General features: G+C 39.0%; 1 protein-coding gene across 21 annotated transcripts in view; it reads right to left on the bottom strand.

Annotated features, from left to right (window-relative positions):
• ACACA (acetyl-CoA carboxylase alpha) overlaps positions 1-22550 on the bottom strand; it is a 282866-nt gene that overhangs the window by 106595 nt on the left and 153721 nt on the right. For 11 of the 21 annotated variants that reach the window (XM_043583805.1, XM_043583826.1, XM_043583819.1 and 8 more), the window contains 8 exons: positions 18931-18954; positions 16157-16300; positions 15273-15369; positions 13774-13887; positions 9440-9496; positions 9163-9207; positions 1297-1338; positions 252-467 (listed from right to left, as the gene is read on the bottom strand). In XM_043583805.1, coding sequence (XP_043439740.1) covers positions 252-467; positions 1297-1338; positions 9163-9207; positions 9440-9496; positions 13774-13887; positions 15273-15369; positions 16157-16300; positions 18931-18954 — 739 coding nt within the window. The remainder of the gene's footprint in view (positions 1-251; positions 468-1296; positions 1339-9162; positions 9208-9439; positions 9497-13773; positions 13888-15272; positions 15370-16156; positions 16301-18930; positions 18955-22550) is intronic. The other 10 variants (XM_043583808.1, XM_043583820.1, XM_043583824.1 and 7 more) reach the window with 7 other exon arrangements.

Raw genomic sequence — 22550 nt, 5'->3', positions numbered from 1 at the left:
ATGAATGAGAATAAGAGCCTTGATTCAAAAAATAAAAACCCAGGGGCACCTGGCTGGCTCAGTCAGTAGGGCATGCAACCCTTCACCTCAGGGTTGTGAGTTCAATCCCCATGTTGGGTGTGGAGCCTACTTAAGATAAAAAAAAAAATAAATTAAAAAACAAAACAAAAAATGAAAACCTGATTTTGAACGATGCCTGTTTCTCTGTCCCTTCCCTCAGGAATAACTTCCCATCCAAGTATGGTACTTACCTTGGTGACCAGATCAGAATGTCTGATGATTGCACGAACAAAGAACCTATAGTCTGTCACTTCAGTGCCCACTTCCACCTTGGCTGCCCCAAGATACAGGTGCATCTTATGATTAGCACATGGAATGGCAGTAAGGTCAAAATTTCTCATCCGGTTCAGTTCTAACTGGAAAGCTAGGGCAGGCTCCAGGTGACGATAGATACGATCCTCCTCAAACTGAGCACAAAATTGGAGAACAAAAGAGCTCACAAGAGGCAGTTAACAAAATTATATTATGAACATATACATAAAAGAGATGCTTGAAAATAGAAACATAAACGATGATGCGCTAATAAGCAACAAAAATGAGCTACATACAAGAATAATGCTATAGCTTACGTAAGATTAGGGACTAAAATACCTATTTACTTTCCAAGCTTTCATCATTTATGCTTTTACAAATGGTGATGATTTCCATTAAAAACAAGCAAACAAAAAATACCAATTCCCTCAGAACTCCTACTGCATTACGGTCTATACAGTTCATTTCTGACAATTAACCACAGACTGCTTCACATTAATATCTACTTCACATACTGATGTTTTGGGTTTACCCAACTAAAATGCTTACAGGCAGGGCCCAGTTTTATACTCTTATTATTTCTGGCACAGTACAAAGGACACAGTAAATACTCAAGAAATAAACATCATGTAATTTTTAAAAATAAAGATATTTGGCTTTGGAATATTTAATATCCATAGATTAAAAAAGATATAATACTACTAAGGGCAGTAGTCCTTTAATATATCATTAGGACCGGCCTAAAGCATAGTGATGATTGTGAAAGTTATCGCTTTCCTTGGGTAGCTCAATACACTGGACTATTTCCTACACCAAACTCTTTCCAAAGGGAGCCTTCCTTGGTTCTAAGACACATGCAAGGCAAAGGGAAGCGCAAATTCAGTTAGAGAAAGGAGAATGGCAAGAAGAGCACATGGCAAAGATAAGCCACTCTTGGGTTTAAAAAAAAAAAAAAAAAAAGGGTGGGAGGGAACCAGTCCTTACCTTATCCCTTGCTCGGAACGTGAAAAATTTAGGAAATTCTCTCTGTGGTAAAGAAGGGGAAAATATGTCAGTCTTTCATAGATATGGCTCTTTGGGGATAAACACGTGGTAAGTACAGAAGCAGTCAAGCATCTAGAAGGCAGCTCCTAGAATACATGCTCCTTATCTAAGCTTAGGCCAGGGAATAGGAACAATCCTTTGGGTAACCACCACTGTGACCCCACTTCCAAGTCTGAAATCACCACACAATTATCCTAACTTCAATAGCTAGCCTCTCCTAGGGAAAAAAAATTAGTTTTTTTTTTTTTTTTTTTTTTTTTTAATCTCCCAAGTGGGAAAAAAAAAGTCTTCCCCGGTGTTGCTTTTGGCACAACCAGGCAAATAAAACCAATATACCCTTATGCTGCAGCACTGCAATAGTAGTTACTGGACTGATTTCCCAAGTTTCCCCTTAAGAAACTCTTCAAATGTAAACTAGCCAGATAGCACAGTATTCCCCAATCCATGTTTTTTCCACATTCACTCTTAAGTCAATCATTCCAAGTGTTTAAACAATAACATTTCAAGACAAAGAAAAGTGTAAGATGATACTTTGGTCACTACCACCCCATGTATAGGAAAGAGAGGGAAGGAACTAGTGAACTTGTAGTCATTAGGTCTTACTGCTCTTTTGCAGGACATTACACAACAAAGCAGCCAATTTCCTAGAACCTTATTAATTAACAAAGATGAATTCAATTAGCAGAGTCCATTAGTTTCTGAAATTTAACTTATTAACACCAAATACCCGTTTCTCGGATGGGAGGCTCTACTGGCAGTGTTGGAATCAAGTCATTACTATTTGCCTCTATAGGAGGTTTCATTAGGTATCTCCTTCATTATGAGCGCAATATAATCAAACACTTATTGGTACAAGCAGAGAGACCAGGACTAGCTGCCTAAATATTCCTCAATGAGCTTTAGGAACCATGAAGGAAACATGAATGGAAAGCCTTCTAGGTGGCAGGTATTCTCACATGCTGTCCCATCGAGAGCTCTCCACAACCTCTCAGGTATCTATGATGACCCTGTTTTACAGCTGAGGAAGCTGGAGCCAAGTGACATGCCCAGGATCACAAAACAAGAATGTGAACTTGAGTCTAATGCCAGAGCCCACACCCTTCCATTTCTACCACTCTCTCTCTCACGTATAGGGTACTACCTTTCTATTCTTGTTATAATCCAAGTTCCCTATTTATTCGACTTCGCTTTGTTGAGATAAAAAAACAGAAATTAAGACTTAAGGGAAAAAAAAACAAAGCAGAACTCATGCTGAAAACTTGTGGTTCTTGAATTTACTGAGAACTTCTTGAATACTTTCCACAGGTATTATACCTCACTCTTACCTTAAGCTTACACAGTTAATAAATCTTTTTACATTTCCTTGGCATTTTAACTGTAAAACTGAATTTAACAGGTTTCTAGGAGCTTGTTTAGCAAGCCCAGGAAATCCCTTGTTCAGGCTTGGGTCTTTAAAAGCCCTTTGAAAGTGGGTTTTACACAGCACTGATCTTTTACTGATGATGTTTTGTTCTAAATAATTCCCCCGAATGATAGTGAAGAACATGGGGATGACTTCAAGATTAAGCAGGAAGATGTTCAGCTGAGTTTTCAGTAGATTTCATGCTCATGGCTTTATATAGCTTAGTTTTGATTTTATTCTTGAGAGGTATGGCTTTCATAGCATTAGCTAGAAAAGCAACACAGGTCACAAAAGGAAAGGTAATAAGTCCTTTCATGGAATTTTCTGAAAGAGTCAAGGTAAGTGATAATAAGATCTTTTAAGCATATACCTTTCTATTCTGCCAGAACTATGAATTAAAATATATTTATTTAGTATACCACTTAAAAGCACATTTGTTTATTTATTTTTAGTTTTATTTTTTTGTTAATTTATTTTTGAGAGACAGAGAGAGATAGAGCATGAGCAAAGGAGGGGCAGAGAAACAGGGAGACACAGAACCTGATGTAGGTTCCAGGCTCTGAGCTGTCAGCACAGAGCCCAACGTGGGGCTCGAACTCACAGACCGTGAGATCATGACTTGAGCCGAAGTTGGATGCTCAACCGACTGGGCTACCCAGGCGCCCCTAGTATACCACTTATTTAAGTGTGTATATATGCAGAATCAAAATCATTATTCCTTCCAAAACATCACGATAGTAACAAATAAGCTGTCTTTACCATTCAGTCCATTATGAGAATTTGTGGTAACCAAAAGACATGGAAAGCAAACAATCTTGAATGGAAATACCTTTACAACCAACAACAAAAGAGAACTAATTCTTGGCAGGGGTGGGCAAAGACTCACCAAAATCGAAAAAACCACTTTCATTAAGTTTAGCTAAGAAACAGTGTTATGAGATAATATAAACTTTTTTTAAAATAACTTTTGAGCAAATTTTTAGCTCCACAGTGGGGTCCTCAATTTAAGCGTGAAGCATTCAGGTCAGGAAATGGCCAGAAGTTCTGTGCAATGAAAAACCAGGATTATTGAGTGATTCTTAGAAAGACAGACAAGTTCTGAAGACTTTTATAGCAAGCCGTCACTTCCTTCAGTGCTCAAAAAAATCGCAGAAACAAAAAACACAGAGAAGAAAAGCAGAAGTCTGGTCCTACAGTTGTAGTCAATTCCTTCACCCCACCTCATCCTGAGACTTCCAATTTTTCTACTAACAGCATTCATGCTTATTCCATCACTAATGTAATTGCTTTCCAGGCATTCTACTAGTGTTATGGGCAAATATAATAATTGAATGTACACAAAGAAAAACCCTCTTAGTGTTCTGGTACCAAAAACCAAAAGAATGCAACATTTCTCAGGAAGAAATTATACCCCTGCTGTGTTCTAATCAGCCAACCATCATCAAGACAATCAAAATAATTTGCCTAAATTAGCCAATCAAGACACCCTGCAAATCAGAGAATGTGAAAACCTGCAACAGAAAACATCATAGATGATTATGATACTAATAATCGTGTTAAAAACCTAATGAGATGAAGAAATTGGAAACTTGCTGGTGCAATTCTCTTTTACCTCAACATGCTGAGAACTAATTATATAGACTGTAATTAAAACAAAAACCCAAACCAAACCTTCTGAAAAACTAATAGTTGATCCACTAGCAAACAAAACTACCAATTTTTTCTAACTTTATTGAGATATAATTGGCATATCAATTTTTTTAAAGAAATGAACTACTAACCATGATAACTATTTTTAAACATTTTTTTAAAGTTTATTTATTTATTTTGAGAGAGACAGAGACAGCATGGGTCAGGGAAGGGCAGAGACACAGGGAGAGAGAGAGAATCCCAAGCAGGCTCCGCAGTACTGTCGGTGCAGAGCCCGATGCAGGGCTCGAGTTCACAAAACCGTGAGATCATGACCTGACTCAAATACAGGAGTCGGATGCTTAACTGACTAAGACACCCAGGCACCCCACCATGATAACTATTTTTGATAGTTGGTTCTTCCTTCAGACCCAAATAAGTGGGAATCACTCATAAAACTGGTAAAACTACAACTATCTCCTAGGTGATTTATAGGAGAATTTGTTTAATTGCCTAAAATTGTGCAAGCAAGATGCAAAAGGAAACCTAGATAAAACTGATTTATCACAGTGTTTGGACCTAATGCTTTTGTTTGGGTTGCAAAGTATCAGGAGAAATCCTAAAAATTCGCACTTCCATATCCCTAACAAAACTTTGCTGAAAAAAAATACGGAAAGCTTCAAAAAGCTTAATACTTACACTCCAATCAGACAGCACCTTCTGCTACACTTTCTGGAATTCTAGATCTGAAATGTGAGTGAAACTAAGAGACTTAAATACTACATAAAGCTGGAGAACTGCAGCTGATACAGCTGCAGATATTCAAAGACCCTGTTCTTTCGCTTTTAAAGCTTCAATTTTTTTAAAATAGGAAGGAGGTATTTACAAGGATGGGTTTGTTTGTTCTCAAAATTGGTTTAAATATCAATGTTAAGCAGTTATGCAAGCCCTGTTATGGGCACTTGATTTAATTAGATGGCCATGGAAAGAACCTCAATATCAAGACTCCTTAGTGCTGGTGGATACTGCCTGCTGGGAGGAACAGGCTCCATACTCTAAGGGATTCTCTAAGAGACTAAGGCAGTAGCAGACATTCCAGTGCTCAGCTCTGTGGAGACTGTGGTGATAGACAACAAAGTTTTGGAAATGCTTACAGTCTTCATTGGCATCTGAATAAGCACCTAACAAGATATACACTCTCTAGGAATCATTACTCTGGCCCTCATTTGCCTTGTTCTGGTTCTGAGGCAGCATGAGAGACGAGGACCATGTGACAATGGCACAGCTGCTTCATTCCACACTAGCCAATGCTGTTCTTGAACAGCCTTGGTAACCTTCCTCCTCTCCTCACCCCCTCATGTGCACATTTTCTCTTCAATAATATAGGGATTTCACAGTGTAGAACAGGGGAGGCTGCATACATCACAGTGGATTACCAAAAAGCCAGAGAGATCAAGGGATTCATCTCTAACACTCCCAGAAAGCTTCCTCTTTTTCACACTACACTAACTATGGGGCAAGCACACATCAGATGACATGACAGAGGCTAAGCGTCCTCCACGAATGGCAAGCTACCACCAGCAGAGGAACTAAGAGCAGCACCATGACAATGAGCCCTGGATTTGTACAACTCCTGCCAAGGCTTCCTGGCTATTGTAGATCCTGGATGGAGCTCAGTAATAGTTGCCCTTGCCCCCTGCATAACCACTAATCACTTCTAAGGAGTCTCACATAAAAACACCCCAATTCCTCTGTCATTCAATTCTTCAGAGAAAATCCAGTCCGCACCAAACCTCAATGTTCTCTACGTCCTAAAGCAACCTTTCCTATACTCATCACAAATCACTTGATAACTTAACTGATTACTCACTTGATGCCACTATAAATAGGAACTGGACAACGATTCCTGGGGAAGACCAGCTACTGGGCTCATTTCCTGGCAGATTTTGCCTATACGTGTCCCTATTCAACCTACTGGATAGCAGGGAGAACAACAACAAAAAAATGTTTTAAAGCTGTAGATACACTCTCGGACATGACAAAGATTCAGAGGTAAGAAAGTACAAAAGAAATAATGCCTATTGGGGCACCTGAGTGGCTTAGTCGGTTAAACATCTGACTTCAGCTCAGGTCATGGTCTTGTGGTTCTTGAGTTCAAGACCTGTGTCAGGCTCTGCACTGACAGTATGCAGCTTGCTTCAGATTCTCTCTCCCTCTATTCCTCCCCTGCTCACGTTCTCCCCCAAAATAAATAAAAATAAAAACATTACAAAAAAAAAAAAAAGGAAAAGAAAAAGAATGCCCATGGAAATGAATCACTTTGGCTTTTTAAAAATTTTAATGGAGAGTTTTAATCCATTGTGGAATGCTTACTATAGGAAACCGGTTACTGTGCTATAAACATCAAGTCTCCATCTGAATTATTAGGGAAAAGGAAAATAATTTTACAAGTTTACTATTATTCCCCAGAATATTATATCATTCCAAAGTCAGTGAGAAATGAAAGATCACATTAAAACTTAAGAATCTAGTCCAGTATTCTTTCTTCCCAAATCCAGGTCTTGGCTCTGGCATGTCTACTTTAGTTCAGATCAGCATTTAACAGCCATACTATTCATTCATGGGCTTCCATATTCTATCCCAAGTATCAATTTTATTCTCTAAGCTCTTGATTTTTCTCTCTAAAGCCCCAGGGTTCTCTTTAAGCTCCTCATACTTCTCCACTGCCTCTAGTTTCCTATCTAAAGTTATTGATTGATACATATCTGCACTCTGCCTGATTTCCTGACATCAATAACACAGGGGAGTTATACAGTCTACAACATTTCCTAAAGCATTTCAGAAAATCTTAGCTCTTTAGCTTGAGGGCAGTCTGTCTTGTTTCTCTGTAGACTAGACCAACAAGGTGAACTCTGAGAAGGAAAACAAAATGTCAAGTGCTACAGACCTAATAGACAAAGGGCAATAAAAGCAGTCACACATAGGTCCTTGAATTTAGAAAGTCCTTTCCAGAATCCCAAATGCTATCTTCATTACAAATGAACAGTGCTTGAAAACTAACTTATCTTAATTGTTAAAACAAAATTCTTGGGGCGCCTGGGTGGCGCAGTCGGTTAAGCGTCCGACTTCAGCCAGGTCACGATCTCGCAGTCCGGGAGTTCGAGCCCCGCGTCAGGCTCTGGGCTGATGGCTCAGAGCCTGGAGCCAGTTTCCGATTCTGTGTCTCCCTCTCTCTCTGCCCCTCCCCTGTTCATGCTCTGTCTCTCTCTGTCCCAAAAATAAATAAACGTTGAAAAAAAAAATTAAAAAAAAAAAATATTAAAAAAAAAAAACAAAATTCTTTTTTTAATTTTTTTAATGTTTTATTTATTTTTGAGAGAGAGAGACAGAGTGTGGGTGGGGGAGGGGAAGAGAGAGAGGTAGACACAGAATCCAAAGCAGGCTCCAGGCTCTGAGCTGACATGGGACTCGAACCTACAAACCATGAGATCATCACCTGAGCCGAGGCTGGACACTTACCCGACTGAGCCACCCAGGTGCCCTGAAACTCTTTTTTTTTTTTTAAGTTTATTTATTTGAGAGAGACAGAGACAGCACAAGTGGGGTAGGGGCAGAGAGAGAGAGGGAGAGAAAGAGAATCCCAAGCAGGCTCCAAGCTGCCAGGTGTGGAGCCTGAATCCACAAACCATGAGATCGTAAACTGAGCCAAAACCAAGAGTGGATCACCCAGGTGCCCCCCAAATAAAGTTCTTATCAGGAAAATTAAGACTTCCTAATATCTTCTGGAATCTTACTTAGCTACAATAAGATCAATTTTTTTTTTTTAATTTTTTTTTTTCAACGTTTATTTATTTTTGGGACAGAGAGGGACAGAGCATGAACAGGGGAGGGGCAGAGAGAGAGGGAGACACAGAATCGGAAACAGGCTCCAGGCTCTGAGCCATCAGCCCAGAGCCCGACGCGGGGCTCGAACTCACAGACCGCGAGATCGTGACCTGGCTGAAGTCGGACGCTTAACCGACTGCGCCACCAGGCGCCCCTAAGATCAATTTTTAAAGAAATATGTTAACAATAATCAGTCATTTTAGAAAATAACATCTTGATTGCAAACTGGATTTTTGACCTTACTACCACAATGGGTATGATTGTGGATATACCATTGTTTGGATGCCAGGCTATTAACTTAGTTCTCTTTTCAACAAAATTTTTAATCTCATAAATACTAACAGTTAATTCAGTTAAATGGGAGAACAAGCAATTTAATGCTTAATTTTATTTATTTCCTGCTCCTAGAATTAACATAAGACAAAAACACCAACTTAGGTTCTGTTAAGACATTTTAAATAATAAATGATTGTTTTTCAGAATTGAGAATTCTCAATAATAGAACCTGAATCCAACTTTGGTAGAAGCCAAAACCCCAAAGTACAATCAACAGTTCTTCATTACTGAAGTCCCTATGTTCACTCTGCACAGAAGAGATTAGTAGTTAGTTCCCACTTCTTCGTTAGTCATCTGGATAAATGCTTATGTTCATTCTTAACTATTTCTCAGTTATACTGAGAGTTCATTACAGGGTTAAAAAAAAAAACAAAAAACAAACTTTAGCTGGAACACTAAAGAAGAACTGGAAGATTCATTTTAACACTTTCTAAAAGAAGAACCAAACATTAGTCCAGCTCTTCTAAAGAACTCACACATACTCTATATTTAAATAATTGGTGGCAGATAGATAAAACAGTAAGTAATCTTTCATTGTGGTTCCTTTTACTTACATGAAATCTCTGATCCACCTCATAGTTGACCTGTTTTCTGAAATCCTTTCAAATGAAAGACAGAAAAGAAGAAAAAACAGAAGCTGGCAATTAATAATAAAATTAAAAATGAATTAAGTAAAAGGTGATGAGTTAATGTTTTTTCTTGATTAAATTTATAGGAAAAAATTTATTAGATTCTACAAGAAATAAATGATTATAATTCCATATTTTATTTTTTAAAATTCTAGAAGCAGCGTTAAGACATATTGGGGGAGTATCGGTCATGTGCCAGTACCTTTTGTGCGACCAGGAAAGTAAGGCGCCGTATCCCATGCTCAACCAGGGTAGCTTTCTACAAACAAAACATGTAAACAGAAGATAGATGAGATCTCCATTCATCCTAAGTTTTACCCCATTTAATCCTCAGAAAGCTCTGACTGGGCAAGCACCCTTTTTTGTGTATCTACATCTTGCCTCAATACCTTCAAACTTGCAAATAAACATATCTCAACCTGGCTCTGATGGAATAGGTTTTATATATTGATCTGGACAAAACTGAAGTAGAACTCTGTGGAAAAAGATCACATGAAGTCACCTAAATTCTCTAAGGACTATTTTACCTCAAGGTGGACCTCAATATAATTTCTGCTTATCAAAAATCACGTTAGTGGGCCTGTATTCAAACGTGAAGATTCATACTGATACAGAAACTAAATGTAATCAGAGGGAAAAGAAGAAATTTCCATACCACAGAAAATTCAGGTCCTACACTGTTACTTACAGATACTACCTATCATCAGACACTGCATTCCTAGAATTCAGCAGAACAAGTCCTGACCTTTCTAGTTCTTCTAAAATATTTCCCCCCTATTTTACATGAAGGTATTTTTTTTCAATTCTCTTTAAAAATTGGCAAAAGCAATGTTTCACAGGCTTTTAAATTTACTGGCTACTGACATCTCCACCTGGCATAGGCGAGCAGCATATTAGAAGGCAACAGACACCAGCAGCTTTGAGACAGACTCTCATAGGAGTCTTGGGCCTCTGGATCTAAGCCTTTCTCTATGGCGTACTGCTCATTTATCTCAAAAGTAGAAACAAAGAAACAGGTTAATGAATTAAGTAAGGGACATACTTTTAAAGGTCCCTAACAAAAAGGGGCTACATCGCAACAAAGAGAAAAGCAATGCCACTAGTTGAATGCCCTGAGAGGATATATGAATAATACAAATAGAAAAAAAAAAAATGTAGATTTTCACAAACCACAGTCAGACTTTAGTTTGATCACATTCCTTGCTGTAACTCGAACCAAGAGCTATGTTCATAAGCCAATTCTTAACTTTCATGATACTATGTATTTTTTAAGTCCAAATTAGCTTCCCCTTATGAATAGGCACATTCCTGAGCCATTTTCCTCCTACTTCTCCATTTCTACTATGGCACTGCTTAGTAATAAAATTAACTAACAGCATAAACAAAAGATAACTGGAAAAATTAATTTTCTAATAATAAATCCCCAGACCAAACATGAATAAATTTTGGCTTACTAACATTTAAAAAGGATCTGTACTGGCATCATACCCATTAATGTAAATAACCAAGTATTGATACTACAGTAAGAAAAAACGGTTTTAGAAGAACACAGTGTAGTGGGGGCTGCCATGGTTATCAGTCTTTAAGCATGCCTAGGAACAGAAACGTTTTTTTCCAGCACCAACAAAGAATTCCACTACAGCCAAGTCCTTCAAAGACAAGCATCAATAGCTATGTTCTGGCAAGGGAAGAAAATAACTTTAATAATGCCATGATTTAAAATCAAAATTGTTATTGCTTTTAAAATTCCACAAGTGGCTGACAATAACAGCAGAGCAACAGGATTCTGATTACATTGTAATAATGCCAGTCTCACAGCAAGTCCACAGCTATTACCCAGCGATTAGGCGTCAGCACCTGGAGAAACTCCATTTACACTGACTGCTTCAATCTCCTCCACAAGTCATTTACAAATATATGATCCTAATTTCTATGAGAGAAAAAAAGACATGCTGGGACTAGAAGATTATTTGGACAATTTGGATCAACCTATTTGATAGTTTAATGTGTGCTTAAAAAAAAAAAAAACTTTTTCTAAACTGCTAGGAGCATGATCATGAAGTGAAAAACAAAACTAGTTATCATTTCAGATTTTTTTAATTGCTTCTCCTTCCCTTTCTTTTTATGTTTTTTTTTTTCCCCCAAAACAAGGAAGTGAAAATGTCAAGTATTCCTGGATAAGCACAGTACCTAATGCAGTTAATAGCTTCTCTAGGCTTAGAATGTCAGCACAGTATACCCTTAGCCTTTCGAAAAGCATTAGACAAAGATGCTGGATTTCTCTGTGCCTCAGTTTACAAGTTCAGTAAAGGAAAAAGGCAATTTCCTATTGCCAGTTAATGTTACAAATATATGCAGTAAAAATAAAGAAACTGTTTCTTTAAACCAATGTGTGATGATATATAAGCCTTGGATTTGAGGGTAACAAAAAGCCTAAAGTTGAGGTCAAAACAATCAAATATCGGCAATTAGTGCCTCAACACCTGGGAAGAAACGGTCGTATGTTATTTCATCAAGCAGCAGAGTCAGCAGCCACACATAACAGTAGGTCTCTTACAGCTAAGGTTACCTTGGTCACTGGTCTCAGGTTAATTTTATGACGTCACTAGTCCAGGTCAAGAAGAAAGGTAAATTTCTCTTCTAAAGAAAAACTCCCAGGCATGTCCCGTACCTTCACTTCTCTGAAAGTACCTTTTCCTCATCTTGGCCACTATAATCTTACAGTCAATTTGTGTGCTTTGAGAGTATAATGGATTAAAGACTCATCTGAAACACAAAGTTACCATCTTTTCCTGAGTATCTACCATCAGCATTACATGATGTGAATGCCTATGGCACTAATTGCTTATATTGCTAAATTAAATTTTAAAAAACATCTACTGAGCTCATTATAACAAGCAGTATAAGTTAGGTGCTTTCCATTCAAAGGAAACACATGAGTAGTTGTCATTAAGGGCAGCTGAAGAGAGGTGCTTTGGCATCTATCACATGTCACAATGAAATGTAACTGCAGATTATTATTTGAGCATGTCTAACCATTCCCTCCAATAAGACTATAAGCATCTTCAGGGCTAAGAATGTATTATTTACTAAAGCACCTAGATCTGTGACCCTTAGAGCTGGCATCACAAGCCTTAAATTCAGGTTTTTGCTATATCATCTACCAGTGGGTGATCAAGGGACCTTAATCTACTCTGAACTTGAACTTTTCCCCACGTGTATAACAGAATAATTCCTGACTAATCCAGCCCCATGAGACTCTGATAAGGTGCAAATAAAAAAGTTTACATAGAAGCTCTTTATAAAAAAAAAAGTATCATTACTGCTAATAAATATATGATGACCAATTAGAAATGCAAGGAAGAAAAATACATTTTAGTGAGGGCTACTCAGAGAAGGCCTCATGAAAGCGGTGAAATTTGAGACAGCTCTTAAAACAAGCAGAAGAAGGGAGGGAGGGAAGAAGGAAGGAAGGAAGGAAGGGGAGAGAGAAAGACTGGAAGGAAGTTAGTGTGAGTAGAAAACCTTTCAGATGAGGACCACAGAAGAGATGAGGTAAACAAAGGTAAATGAGACAAAGACTTAGGAGCAGCAAAGGCTAGACTGTGAGCCTTCGTTAATAGGATGATGTTAAATATCAAGCTACAGATGTATCTTGAGGGTAAGAGAACCAACTCTAAGTGGGAGAATACCTTGGTAAGGGGGCATTTTGGACATTTAACTTTGTGGAAGTGAGCAGAACCGAAGCTGGGGGGAGAACAAGGGGAACACAAATGGATCACAAGTAAACCTGTTGCCATGCCTCAGATGTGAGGTAAGAGTTTACACTAGAATGGTGGCATTGAGAATTTTAAAACTAAGAAGAAAGGGTAAGAGACACTGTAAAGAAAAACCTCAGAGATCCTGATGTCAGACCTGATGGAAATAAACAAGTAAGGATTGTGGGTAGAGGAGTAGATTAATGGAATGGCAAGGAAAGGAAGAAGTCAATGATTTCCAAATGACTAGGGGTAAAGGGTTTGGTTACTTGGGTTTGTTTTGTTTCTTGGGGGTGGTTGGCAGGGGGTCATAAGAGGTGAAGGAAAATGATGGAAATTTAGGTTTAAACTATGAAGTTTGAAGTCAACACAATATATCCAAGAGACACAGAATTGAAAGGAGAATGGAAGTATAACTGATACTTTCAAGGGACAGAAGGGAAGGATATAGAAGGAAACTCAGGGGAATCTAGGCCTAGATTTATGGAGTTAAGTCACCAAAGGAAAATATTCAGCAGGCGAATGGAAGTTCAAGACAGAGCTCTGGGAAAGATTTAAGAACACAACTTACTTTCCTTAAAAACATTTTGAATATTTGAGGTCTATATTTCTTGACATAAGATATTCATTACATACTATTAAGTCACTTTGGAATTTCACCCCTACAGGCAGAACTATGTAAAAGACATAGCCATTATCAGTGGTAAGATAAAAGGGTGGATAGGATACATCAGCAGGAAAGCGGCCACCATCAATTTCCACCCAACCTAGGACTTACATTTTGTTGGGTAAACTCTCTGAACATAGCTGCCAGTCTGTCATCCTCAATATCACAGTCAGTCTTGATAGCCACATTCAGAATGTGAATTGGTTCATCCCTGGGGACCTGTAACTCAAGAACACAACACAAAGAAATTAGCAGGCTGGTAAATATAGAGGCAGAGAGAAGTTACAGTACTTGGTAGAATACCTGAAAAAGAGATACGCCTCACAGGACATTCTGGTTTCCCCACTAGTATGAATAAGCAAATTGAAACCATTGATCAGGGGCGCCTGAGTGGCTCAGTCGGTTGGGCATCCGACTTCGGCTCAGGTCATGATCTCACAGTCCGTGAGTTTGAGCCCCGCGTCGGGCTCTGTGCTGACAGCTCACAGCCTGGAGCCTGCTTCAGATTCTGTGTCTCCCTCTCTCTGACCCTCCCCCATTCATATTCTTTCTCTGTCTCAAAAATAAAAATAAAACGGGGCGCCTGGGTGGCGCAGTCGGTTAAGCGTCTGACTTCAGCCAGGTCACGATCTCGCGGTCCGTGAGTTTGAGCCCTGCGTCAGGCTCTGGGCTGATGGCTCAGAGCCTGGAGCCTGTTTCCGATTCTGTGTCTCCCTCTCTCTCTCTGCCCCTCCCCCGTTCATGCTCTGTCCCTCTCTGTCTCAAAAATAAATAAAACGTTGAAAAAAAAAATTAAAAAAAAAAATAAAAAATAAAAATAAACATTAAAATTAAAAAAAAAAAAAGGAAAAGAAACCATTGATCAGCATCCACGACAGAGATCAAATAAAGTAAAACACCTAACTTTTCAAAGATAAGGCAGCAAAGGCATTACCCAGAGGGGGACTCAAATCCTGACTTGACATGAACTTGAAGACCACTGTGTCAACTTTTTCATGAATAAAATGGGAATGAAACCATTTGTCACATTTCTTCACAGAATGTGAAGAAAAACGAGTAGAAGAAGCCATCTGAACATATTCTCACATATTTCCTAACAATTTATCAAACAGTGGAAGTATCAAACCATGGGAAAATCACCTCATCGGGAAAAAGCAGAATTATCTGTTTACTGTGAAATGAAAAGAAGGGATTTAATAAAAGGACAAAGTTCTAAACAAAATGCCTATTTTTTTCCCCTGCTATCTAGTCTGCCATTCCCTGAATACTATGATAGCACCATTCTACAAATATATAAGCCACCACTAAGAATTAAAGCAACCACAGCTCGAGTCTTGAAAACAACATTCAGAGACTCAGAGGCAGCTGCAATGGATATGGCTGAGTCCATTTGCTATTCACAGTATGGATTCCAAGATAAATACAGTTTTGTTTTTTTTAGATTAGAATTTATATTCCATTTGTTCCCAAAAATACTTTGATGAGGCATATAAAATTAAATAATATAAAGTAGGGTAAAAAGATGGATTCTTCCAAAGCCAGAAAGATAGCATATACTACAAGTCCTGTGTCTGAAGTAACAAAGCAGTCTCTCAAAGGGAACACTATACCTTGTCTTCATCATACAGAGATGTGTGACCTGCCTCAGGGAACGTGGGGCTTTGGGGTGGGGAGTCACAGAAGCAGCCCATCACTTCATCAAAGATCCTGAAAAATACCAGAGAAATACCCACCATGAAAACCCAAGTGGCAGAAAACCTAAGTGGCAGGAAACTAACGCTGCCATTGCCAGCCCAGTCCACAAGAAGAATCTATTCTGCTCTGTGCTCAATAGTCAACTGAATAGAATCACCAGTGGCTAGAGGTGACATGCAAAATTTCACCAAGTGGCAGAAATTAGGAGGATGGATTGTTTAACCTTTAATAAACCATATATATTTTTTCTTTAAAAAAAAAAAGAATGATCTACAGCTTTTTTGTTTTTTTCATATGTAAGCTATGAGCACTGCTGTCATCATCGGTCTTAAAGTAACAGAAAGAGCCTGGGACTGGAGCAGTGACAGACCAATGTAATTACCCCTCCCCCTAGGGTAATGCATCAGTATACATCAAGAGATAGATGCTGAATGCATTTAATCAAAAGATGTATCGTCTCTGGTGGGGCTCACTCTGGTGTTGTGTTTAATTTCTCCTGACATTTCACTCATCACAGAGCAGACAGCTTCTTCTGTTAGCTCCTAAGGAAAAGATGGTTTTTGTTTGTTTCTTTTTTTCTGACCAGGCTCATATAACAAGTAGAGGCTTGTGGAGTCTGAATAAGAGGTAGAAATGGAAGAACATATACCTCTCCAAGGACATATACAGCAAGGGCTATATCTCTTTAGCTGGCTCATGGCTATTCTGGGGGCCTTTATTCACTTGGCAGAAATCAGAGACCCCAAAACAGAGATGGCTATAGCTCCCCTTGAACAGACACAGTTCCACAGTGTCTTACCTGACAAAATCTTCGAAAGTCCGAAAAGAGACCATTCCGCCCATCCGCTGACACGGTGGAGTGAATGAGTTGTCCAACAGCACATCGCTGACACTAGCTACGTGAGTCATGCCATAGTGGTTGAGGTTGGAGGAGAAGGACATTCTAAACAGTAATTCAATCAAGTGCATTAGACAAGGAAGTTAGGAGCAGGATTGGGAGAGTAACAATAGAGAAAAGGAGCAAGAGAATACTCTGAGGTAGGGTCAGGTTGCAGAGCAGATTTGGTTTTTTACCCACTGTGGATAGGCCTGTCTTGATGGATTCACATTAACCCTTTCATTTCAATTTTACCCCACACAAGCTATTTTTTGCACCCCCAAATTTCTCCAAATAAAAATCTAAGGATAGTGAAGAACTATGTAGCAGTTTTAATACAAGGACGCCATGGCATGACTAATGAATGAATAGCACACAGGGGTTAAAAACCATCCTGCATCTTCCCCTTCCCTAAAACATTCCCTTTTTTAAAAGGAAGGAAGCAAGCCAAGTGGGCTGTAACTAGGCAACACTTAATCTACTGTAATTCCTAGAGAAAAATGCCTTAAGTATTCACAGATAAATATATGCATGTACAACAACAACTAAGTCATTTGGAATGGTTTAGTAAATCATCACAGAAAGCGTCTATCATACAGAAACAAGTCACAGTTTATAAAAGGAACTTTACTGAGGTATTTACTTCTCCCTTTACTGGGCTGATGGGGACAGCAGTTGTAAGCATTAGAGCTCCTCCCTTTTTGAAAAAGAGACATTTTTCAACTCGAAATTGCAAAATTTCCTCTTTTATATTTAAACACTCCTATTCCAAAGTAAACATATCCTCACCAAAAGCCCTTAAGAAATCCTAGTAAGATGCAAAAGGGCAGAGCATGGGTCTCAAAGTATGCGTAAGCATGACAAACAGGTGTTAAATGGAGATGCTCCAAGAGAACTGTTTGTTCAAGCTAAAAACATAAGGAGTCTGTATATTCCTTGATGCACCTCAGCAGTATGTACTTAAAAGTAATACTGGGAAGTATTTCCAAATGCCCAATCAATCTGGACGGCCTGTTAGGAAAGACAAAGTAACCGATGCTTTTAGGACTTGCCTGCCATGTTACTGGCATACTGATCAGAAGCAAGTTCAGAACAAGGCAGGGGCACCTAAACTTTGGGGAGCTGCTCAAAAGTCTCCTTGAAGTGCACCACCTGCAGTGTTGCAGGGGGAAGAGAGGCAGCAATGCAGACTAGAGATCTGCATACATACTGTACTCTATTCAAACTGTCATTATAAAAGGCAATGGAATTTTTCAGGGGACAGAGTGCTGGTCACACAGACTACAGAGACTGACACTCCAAGTTTTTATCCCTTGGCAAATGAGGACTGTGAAAAAGGCACTTTATCTTTTGACAGTACCAGAGAGTAGAAAGGCAGAGTGGGAGAGGAAACCATTGATACCATGAATGAAACAAACACATGAAACACGCATCAAGCAAGTCTTACACATGGTGCTCACTAGAAACTGGGATTCAGAGTTGTATGAACTTAGAAATGCTATCATCCTCTTTTCTAGGATCACCAAACATATTTATAAAGAAGCAAGTTTGTGAGGCATTATATCTTTTTCTACCTGCCTGGCATTAGACAGGAAAGATAAAAGGGTTCCAGATAACACTTAAAGGGAACTGCCGCTGAATAAGCTAACAGGCTGTGTTTGTGGCAAACATGGGGTTAACATGGGGCAAACAGGGGAAATCCACTGTTCAGTTTCCCCCACTACTATGCTCAGGGGCCAGGACATAGCTTTTCTGGCAGGCAGGAATGAACCAAGTCCACTCTCAAAGGGCAGACACAAAGACCAAACCAATGCACTCCCTTTTCTCTCCCCATCCAAACTGGACTCTGAAAGCTATAATCAGTTTTGATTACTTAATATTTAAAGGGAGAGGAACAAAACAAACATAAGTCTATGAATATTTCAATGTACAGAACTGATCATCTACGAAGAACTTGCCACCAACTTATTGCTTTCCGCTTTGGCGTTTTGTAGATCCAATTCCAATCAGAACTGCTATCCTCTCAAACTTGCGTTGTGTTGCCTTGCTTGGCTCAGAAGCAGGTGGAATCAAAATTACCAAAATATCACATGTGTTATATATTGGCCTGGAAACTTCTTCACAGGGTTATATACATCAAAGACTTAAATACACTTTTCAAATGTTAATCTTGTAAGTCTGAAATAAAATTTGGTTTTCATATCATTGTAACACTTTAGAAAAGTAGCTAACAAACTGATAAAACATGAGATCAGCTATTTCTGCATTTGCATTCTGCTAAAAGGAGAAGCAAACTCAAGAAACTAAAAATTAAAAAATTAAGAACAATTTGCCAGGGGAGGAGTAACCTAAGGGTTTCTCCTCTGAAAGCCCCAAACTAGACAGAGAATGTAGCAAAAGACGTTTACAGCAAAGCTGAACAGCAGGCAGACAACTCCCCTATCATATACAGCTAGATGGGGGGCTTCTCCATACTGAGGCTTTCCAAGTGTTGCTTTTTGAACAGCTGAAGAAAAGCTGCAGACATGTTTTCCAAACAGAAAGAATAATTTAGTATGTCCAAAGGGGAGCTCAGGACTCCCTAGCAGAAGACAACATAACTTGTCAAATGTAGTGTTAATTTATTTCCCTGATTTCACTATTCTAAGTTACAAAAAATGTGCTTTTAATTGGAAAAGAAACTAAACATACGGTACCTGTTTAGCGTGGGGATGTTCCCTCTGTAATTAAACAACCACAGTTAGTTACTGATAGGTTAGTGAAAGCCATCATAAAAGAATTGTCAGAGCAGATACAGACCGGACATGAAGAGCTCCAGCCTGGCAGCTCTGGCATTCAGCAGACATAATTAAGTGCTCATTACCCTTCACACACCAGGGTGCCTCGAAAGAGGCATACCTCTTGACCTACCTCACCAGAGCAACTGTTGCTGGAAAGGGTTGAAATGGATTACCATGGATTTTTAAAAATAAGTCTACTACAAAAAAATAATGCAGAGTGGTGATAAAACACAACCTCATGAAAATTAATTTAAGCTCTATGGACATGGCATATTATCTTAAGCTTCAACATGAAATGTCACTCTTGACAAGTCTTATAGAATCTTCTTTCTTATTCCTATTTTACTGAAAATTTAGTAAGGAAGTCCAAAGAAGTTGATTCCACAGCCCCTCCCACCTTAACTGCTTTCCTAGGATATGAGATGAACTTATAAATTCTCCTCCAAAGAAAAGTAGCCGGGAATCTAGGTTCCCAGCTATCTTTTGTAAGCCCTTTTAACTATGTCTTCCTCCCACAGACCAGGGAGGTGGCAAGGAGTGGTGGGGGTGTTGGAAAGGAGGGTATTCGGTACTATGGGAGCTTAAAAAACTGAAAATCATGCAGAAATGTAATGATAAATGATTCTGTAACTAGAGTGATATACTTTGTTAAAATTAAATAATTTGTACTTTTTAATGATTTTAGGGTAATAATTTTTTAAGAGTACTCCAAGTTCAAAAACTCTAGGCCTCTCATAAATAAAACCACACCTAAATTTGGCTAGCCCTAGAATTTCCTGACCAAGTACTTGTCAAAACGATGAAAAAAAGATTAGGGTAAGAATGGAAACTGCAAGGCAAGTTTCCTGCATTCTCTTTGGTCTTTGCCACCAATGCTTTTTTCTCCCCCCACTCCCCGCCCCCCCCGCCTTAATTTGATGTCAGTCATTTCCTCAACTGAAAAAAATAATAAAATAAAAAATCCTTATTTTCAATGTTAAAAGGGCAAAGTTATACTTACCACCCACAATTTAGGAGTACTGTAAGGGCATTGATTGGTTGATATCTTAACCTTCTAACATTCTTTTATCAGCATTTAATCATTGTTGGGGTTTTCTGGCACACACAGGACTTAATGGGCAGAACATTGTGGGTGGTGCTGATGATATGTGGGAAGGAGGAGAGAGGGAGGAAAATGATGCACTTTCCATGGCAGTGAAAGGAGCAGAATAGACTGAGCTGGCCATATAAATAAAATGCTGTGACATATCACTGCACACAAACTGTATACCTCATGTGATTTGTGAGTAGCAATGCTCTTTGCATCAAACCTGTATCACAGAGCTAATTCATAAGGCAGGAAGAGTAACCTCTGAGTGCAAAATCCTGCACCTTTGCTGTTTGGGTCCTTTGAGCCTCTCATTCAGGGGAAGGGGTTTCAATTCACAAGAGATCCTTAGTTACCATGCAAGTAGCCATCCTCAACCGGTAAAAAGTATGCACGGGTTCTAGAACAGAGGGAGTTGTAGCTAAGCAGAAAACTAACAGTAAACGCTAATGAGAATATAGGAATGTCTTTCTTTTAAGACATCAAGGAATCTAAAGAAAGGAGCTACCTGCACAGTCTCCTACCATGAACCTCAATTCAAAGAGAAGAATCCTACAACTGAAGCAATCTCAGGTTCCATCTATTCAGGTTTCTGGAATTTAGAAACCAGTATAATCTCTCTAAACTGTTAACCAATTTCTTAAACTAATAAAATGGTGCCACTGCTTCTGCAGCTACACTCTAATCTCTTAGGGAGTCTTCACAGAATGAGGGCCAAGTTTTTAGTAGAAAAGGGCCTGAAATGAAAAGAACATCACCAACCAAAAGCCGGCCCTTTTTCATCAGCAATTCTCAAGCTCTCATAGGGAGCCCCCTGCTGCTTTGTTATAGGAACCATGAACCATCTACACAGTATGGGGTAAGAACAAAAACTCCCAGCACCTCCAGTTTTTAACAGAAGGGCCTCAACTCAATCATACAAGAGGTAAGTTTAGATGCAGCTTATCCTCTTTGACAGAATAAGAATCTGTAGGACTGTACATGAGATGAGCACGGAAAGAAGGATAAACTCTATCACCAGGTAAACACTTAACCATGTCCATAATGATCATTTATATATTGTGTTACTCTTACATAAGGAATATTTGCTCAATTTAAGAATATGACCAGTGTGAGATGCGCCTGGGTGGCTCAGTTGGTTGAGCGTCCAACTTCGGCTCAGGTCACGATCTCGCGGTTCGTGAGTTCGAGCCCCGCGTCGAGCTCTGTGCTGACAGCTCAGAGCCTGGAGCCTGCTTCGGATTCTGTATCTCCCTCCCTCTCTGCCCCTTCACCGCTCATGCTCTGCCTCTGTCTCTCAAAAATGAATAAACGTTAAAAAAAAAAAAAAAAAAGAATATGACCAGTGTGGGATACTGCACACTAATGTGATATACTAGAAAGTAGATCCATGGTCAACATAAAGATGAACAACCAAAGGAGAGACTGTATAGGAGTCAAATATGCTATTTATATAGCTTTTAATAAGATAAAATCTACCACATTTCACTGCATACTCATCATGCAAAAGCAGTCAAACTACTCAATCTCTGATAAGGCAGTCAACTACATTTTCAAATACATAAATGGGACATGAATTCACTTTTCATTAGACATTTGCTGTTTAAGCTTTTGGAAGCACTTATAATAAATCTTCATTCACAGTGTTTTGATAAATACTGGAATCATTTTCCTTCCAGCAGATTAGCTCCATTTTACAGATGTGATAACTGAGAAAGCAAAGGGAATATTTTCCAAGGACACTGCTTAATATACAATCATAAACCAAATTCTATACATTTTCTCACCTGTTCCTGAGGCTAGCATTACACTTCAATGTAGACTAAATTTAAAGAAGGACAAGAGAAATCCTTTGAATTCTGAGGTTCTTGGCATTAAGTCACCTCTGATTTTATTGATCTGCCTGCACAGAGTGGCTGGAGAGCCTGCTTCAATATGAATGCAAAGTCAGAGTTGCTGCCTGCTAGCTGAACCCTCTTTATTTAAGGAACACTGACTTCTCTGGCAGTCACAAGTTCTCTCAGCCTATTACCAGCCCTTCCAGCTGAATTTCATTTTGCTTGATTCCAGCTAGCCCTACATAAATCTTTTATCATATAAAAATGCTCCCAATTCTTTTGCCTTCTAACTTGAAAAAAAAAAAAAGACCCTATATGAAAATGACGGGGATGCATGCAAACAAGCAGTGGTTACATCAAGCTGTGAATGAAAGCCAGTATAGGGCAAATCTTTTGAAGTAAGGCAGCAAAGCAGAATCAGAAGAGGTCGGCTGAATAACCTACTAGCAGTCGCTAACAGCACTACCATAGGAGAAAGAGCAATTTGGCTGGCTGTGACCAGTGGTGGTCTCCTTGTGTGACTATATTTCTGCAGGAGAATCCAAATCAAGAGGTGTAAAACACATCTGAACCATGTATTTCTACTTGGCATCTCCTGCACCACCTCCTTG

Source organism: Prionailurus bengalensis, chromosome E1 (assembly GCF_016509475.1).
Source record: "Prionailurus bengalensis isolate Pbe53 chromosome E1, Fcat_Pben_1.1_paternal_pri, whole genome shotgun sequence".
In the NCBI taxonomy this organism is placed as follows: domain Eukaryota; kingdom Metazoa; phylum Chordata; class Mammalia; order Carnivora; family Felidae; genus Prionailurus; species Prionailurus bengalensis.
The sequence above is the reverse complement of the archived record's forward strand: the minus strand, read 5'-3'. Positions and strand labels throughout refer to the sequence as shown.